General features: G+C 40.6%; 1 protein-coding gene across 1 annotated transcript; it reads left to right on the top strand.

Moving 5' to 3' along the window:
* The first annotated feature begins 6 nt into the window (after positions 1–6).
* LOC112139314 (WD repeat-containing protein 7-like) lies at positions 7–409 on the top strand. The gene is made up of 2 exons (XM_024262059.2): positions 7–183; positions 255–409. Exons 1-2 carry the CDS (start codon positions 25–27, stop codon positions 375–377), a joined length of 282 nt encoding a protein of 93 aa, XP_024117827.1. The 5' UTR covers positions 7–24; the 3' UTR covers positions 378–409.
* The last annotated feature ends 5177 nt before the right edge of the window (positions 410–5586 follow it).

Here is a 5586-nt window from a genome sequence, read left to right as displayed (position 1 = left end):
TGTCCTCTCAGATAAGCCGCCACCATGTCAGGAAACAACCTGGTCCTCCCCATTGTGCTGTGGAGCCGCACGGCCCCCACCCACTGCATCAGCAGCTTACTGGTGATGGACGACTTTAGCACCATCATCACCGGCTGCCATGACGGCCAGATCTGCCTGTGGGACATGACACCTGAGCTGCAGGTACGTGGCTTTAGCCTTTGGTGAACGTTATTTTTCTCAGTTTTTCTCATCCCTCTTTGCTTTGCCTTCAGATTTGTCCCAGGGCCATGCTGTTCGGCCACACAGCCTCCATCACCTGTCTGTCCAAAGCCAGCGCCAGCAGTGACAAACAGTACATCGTTAGTGCTTCAGAGAGTGGGTGGGTCATGTTTTGAAACGTACATGTTCATACTGCAAGTTCTTCTGGTAACCTGGCAAATCTCATCTTCACTTTAGTTTGTCAAGCAAACCAGTTTCATAGAACAGAGACATTTTAAAGCAAATGCATTAGAATAAAAAAGCCCAGCTCACTGAAATCTCAAACAGATATGAGTGCTGGGCCAGTAATGGACTCTTCAGGGGTTTTAAAGTCCCTCTTGATCCATTGTCAAAGCATTCCCAGTGTTCTTTGAATTATGATTGTGCCGTTTTTTTGAAGACATAGTTTCTGCAGAGCGGCAAGAATCCACACTGGTTTTTCAGAGACTTCTGAGACTTCCATTTCCATTTTGGAACTATAAATTCAGAGACCCTGAAAAATGCAGAGCACCTACAGAATATGGTCCACACACTGGGGAGTAATGAGGGAATTCAGACTCAAGCACCGTGTCACTGAAAGGAAGGGACTTCAGCAGAATGATCAAAGCAGTAACTTTGTTAGAAAGTGTCCTTTCTTTGGTAGGTTTGCTGCTGACTGTAGTCCACATAGAACATCTCTGGCTCCTTTTACATCATAGCTTGTTTTCCCCTGGTTTTATTTTGGTGCACACATGATTCCACAATTCTCCTGCTATTAATAGCAACATCTGAAGAAACTGAGGCACAATAACCAACGTTCCTTTATTCATTGCATCTTATTACACCATTATCTTTCTCTGTCTCTTATGACTTTAGTTTTCTTCCAAAAACAACAGTAGCCCCCAACTTTAAATCTGTGTTTGAGCAAGTGTCAAAGTCAAGGCCCTGGGGCCGGATCCGGCCCTCCGGGTNTCCAATCAAATCTGATGAAGAAGAAATGTTGTGAAGATGAAGAAGTGATAATACCTATGTGGTGGAGCTGAAGCTGTGGTTTCCAGCAGATATCCAGCAGTCTGCGCCGACGACAGAGCTCCTGCTCGTACTGGACGATGGTTCCTTCACAGAGTCTGCAGATTTCTTCAGCAGCAGCAGCGAGTCGCTCGCTGATCAACTCTCTCAGAGACTGAAGGGAAGACATGGTTCCTGCAGCTGCAGAAGATCTTCAGCTCCAACAAACACCAAAGTCCTCTGAACAGCAGCAGCTCCGATCATCTGCTAGTCTCACAATCACAGAAAAAAGCTCCAAACAGAAACTTTTCTCCTGCTTGGAGATTTCCCTGAAAGTTCCTGTGATCCTGCAGGAGTCACTTCTGCTCAGCCTGCAGATCAAACAGAAAAGACTCTGGAAGCTTCCACATGGAAACTTCCAGACAAAGGAATCCAAGCAACAACATCTGATTGGTTCCTTTTGGAGGGAAAGCTGCAGCAGTCTTTCTGTGATTGGTTCAGCCGTCCCTCCCCCACTAGTCCACTGCACAGGGGTCAACATTCCAGCGGGGGTTGCTCATCTCATCTTCAGAGTCACTTTCTATTGCTTCTGCCTCAATGGCAATAGTAACATTTAAACTGAAAAACATGAAATTATATAAATACAAACAATTAAATCTGATCACCAGAGACTTGAATGTAACATGAAGGAAATGTTTGAAAATGTTTCATTCTTCACCTCCAGCTGAACTCTCCTGATGAACTTCAGCGTTCTGAGACAGACCTTCAGTTTAAAGGCTTAAAACTGCTTCTGAGGACGGCACCATCAGCAGCAGGTCAGCGTGGTTCTGGACGTTCTGGTTCTGGTACGGTTTTAAAAAGGAACTGAACCTGTAACGTGTCTGTTGTTTTCATGTTCAGGTGAAACCATAGACTGTAAAAATAATGGACTGAGCGAGCAATGAGGTCCCCCATTGGAAATGCATTGCTTCCTCTCCTCCTCGTGAAAGTAGGCCGCCGCTTTCACCGTCAATTCCTGAAACGGATACCGCCATTTGCAACCCATCTTCAGCGATTGGTCTGAGTCATAGCTGAGTCATGGAATCTACAGGAAGTACTGTCGCCAATCAGGAGTGAGTTTATTGCAACCGTCCGCCTCTTTCCACGCCTCTACCACGAGACCGCGGATGTAAACACCTTCAATAACGGCGGTTCGGGAGAATGGCTTTTTAGGTTTCGTTTTGATCACATGGTCAGAAATCCTCCGAATCTTTTCTAAATGACGTTGTTCCTGGTTAAGGTTAGGATTACGGTTATGGTTAGGGTTAGAAAAGCAAATTGTTCGTTTGTGGGGCTGTCTGTGATGCTCACTCCTCCACCAGGGGACGTGTCAAACGGGGAAAACACATTTTAACACGTTTAGGACCGCGCGTATGATATTGCCGTATATTAAACACAGTATTTCCCAAATCGTGGCATATGTACGCATTTTACTGAGACTGGGCTGATTGTACAAGTCATTGTTGAAGCCTTTGAGGGAGAACCATCCCAACATTTGATTCTGTCAGCGGTCCTTTTGGATTTACTTTATTCATTTTTGTCGAGATAAAAGGAGCATTTGGGTGACATCGCTGCAAAACGGCGCGTGTCCCCCTCGCGCGCGCCGCAGCTCGCCTCTTCACATGCGCGGGCAGGTTACAGTCTGATCAGATGCATGTGAGAAGCGCGTTCAGCGGTATTTAAAATAAATAGCCATTCTAACAAGTGAACAGCTGGATCTTTTTTCTGTTTAAAAATACCAAAAGGTCCTTTCAAGTTTGTCTCGCGCTCCTCAGAAAGCTGCGTCTAATTCAGGCTGAAGCTGGAAAAGTGCAGCGAAGATGAAACTTTGATTGGTGATTTTATGCGCATATACGCAACGTATAATTTATAAGCTACAATCAAAGCAGTGAAATAAAGAAAAATGAACGTTAAACAAACAAAAAAGTCCAAAGCATATAACCTCAGAGTGAAATCTATTTCTACAGAGTAAATCCTCATCTAAAAATGTCGACAGCATGCTCCTCTTGTTGTTTTAAACTGCTGCATCGGTACATTCCATTGAGGAAAACAACAGTAGGACAATGATTGGTACATTGTTGAATTGTAAAGTAGGTGTTAAAAGGTCTTCACGGACTCATTGATGAAGTCTGCTCCCATTGGCTACCCGTCATGTGTCAATCAAACCCCCCAGACGTTCGACGTCAGACCCACAAACGCTTATTGAGCCATCTGATTGGTCAATTTATAACTAATAACTTGTGATAATGGAAAAAAATCTTTAAAAAAAATTAGGATTAGAAAAAAGAAGTTAATCAGAAAGCAGCAGAGGAAGAATGATTATTCTGACATATAAAATGACTGAGAAATAACTGTCTGTTTCTCAATGTAAGTCAATGGGACTTTGGCCTTTTTGCAACCCAGTGGTACTTCCTATATGGAACACGGAAGTATAGGGGGGCTTGCTCAGTCCAGTTATTCTTACATACAGTCTATGGGTGAAACCCAACAGCATGTTCAGCGTTCTCCAGGTGCTCTCAGGAGGCGGAGTCTGTCTGAGGCTGTGAAGGGTTTTGAGAGGATCTGGAATCAAACCACCAACAGCTTCTTGACGGTGACGACCGCTCCACCACAGGAAGTCTGGATCAAACCAGGATCTTCATGCTGATGAAGAATGAAGGAAGTGGGCCCAAAAGATCCTGGATAACCCTTGATGGGGCATGAAGCTAGTGGATCCTGTAAAACCTGGTGATGGGTCGCTCTCTTTAGAGTTGATACATAGTTACCGTTGACAGGTGGGAACTCTCTAAATGTCAAAATTCATATAGACTTTCAAAAATATGAAATAGCTTAGGTATGCACTAAAAATTTGGAAGACTATATTTCTTTGCAGAAGTCAAGATACATCCCAGAAATGTACTAGAAGTTTTAGAAGGAGTGTTGATATTTTACACTGTTAGCAACAAAGCCGACAAAGTTATGAAGCTCCAACTAATGTCTATTTATGTAGATTACATAAACCTTGTCTAAATTTCAGGGAGGGCTCAGTGTGATCAAACATCCCATGTGTGATTATTGTTGTTTAGGAACAATCCTCTAAACAAGCTAAGAGTTGTTACTACGCAGAGTCTAAAGTCATTGTCACTAACAGCTTAAATTTATATTTTGATATTCTTATGCTACACATGCAGGGACATTTCCATCATCCAAAGACCTGTGGTCTGATAAGAAGTTAAAAGTAACTATTCACAATAAATTAGGGATATTAATTACATATTAGCTACAATGTACAAATCCTGACCATCACATACACAGGAGCAAAAATCCAAAACACACCTTAATTTGTGGGCCAAATTTGTTATTGAACACACTAAAACTATATTTTTAAACCCTTTTAAACTTTAAAACCATAACGTTTTAACATGATTATGAATTAAATATATAGCATCACCTGCAAAAATGTAAGTGTGATTCTGTAAGCTGAATTTGACCCCTAAAGATGAGAGCGCTGATAGCTGAAAATGCTGAAATTGATAGTTAAAAACGCTAAAGGTGATAGCTGAAATCACTGAAAGTAGCTGAAAATGAAGAAGCTGATAGCAAGCTAAAATAGCTAAGTGCCAAATAGAAAAAAAACTAAAAAAAATAACTAAACTTCAAAATAGCTTAAAAAACTGAAAAGAAAACTCAATTAGCCAAAACAGCTATTAGCCTAACTCCAAAACAGCCTAAAAATCTAAAAAAAAGGGGAAAAAGAGCCTAAATTAGCCAACACAGCTCGCATGTAGCTGAAATATTTGCTAAACTTCGAAATATTGCATTATTTCTTTAAGTCAATCCTATTTACGTATTCTCCACAAAGAATCAACTTTAGGACCTCAGCCACATCTGGAGGGGGAAAAGCTGTTGATAAAGGCAAGGTCTGTTGGCATGTGTAGTCTGTAGCAGGAAAAAGTATTAAGGTGAAATTGAAAAAAGAAAAAACCCTAACTCAAACCTTTATCATTATAATGAAATTTTAATTAAAAAAAAAAAAACATAGTCTAAATTGTGAGATTCTCTCTTGAGCCCTACAGCTTTGAAGAATCATTAAAACTCAATCATTAAAGTCTGTTGATATTGTGGATCAATAATTTATTTATTTATCAATTGTATTTTGTTTATGTCATCTATTTTTATATTATCATTGATATAATAATAATAATAATAACAATAATATATTAATAATGATAGATGAATAATAATATTAAAAAGTAACACAAATATATATATGTATTTGTGTTACTTTTTCTTTCTTAATTTAGTCTGAAAGCATCACTCTATCATGATATTAACGGGTAC

The sequence above is a fragment of the Oryzias melastigma genome, unplaced genomic scaffold (genome assembly GCF_002922805.2).
Source record: "Oryzias melastigma strain HK-1 unplaced genomic scaffold, ASM292280v2 sc00760, whole genome shotgun sequence".
NCBI lineage: Eukaryota > Metazoa > Chordata > Actinopteri > Beloniformes > Adrianichthyidae > Oryzias > Oryzias melastigma.
Note: the sequence above shows the minus strand (reverse complement) of the source record. Positions and strands in the feature narration are given on the sequence as shown.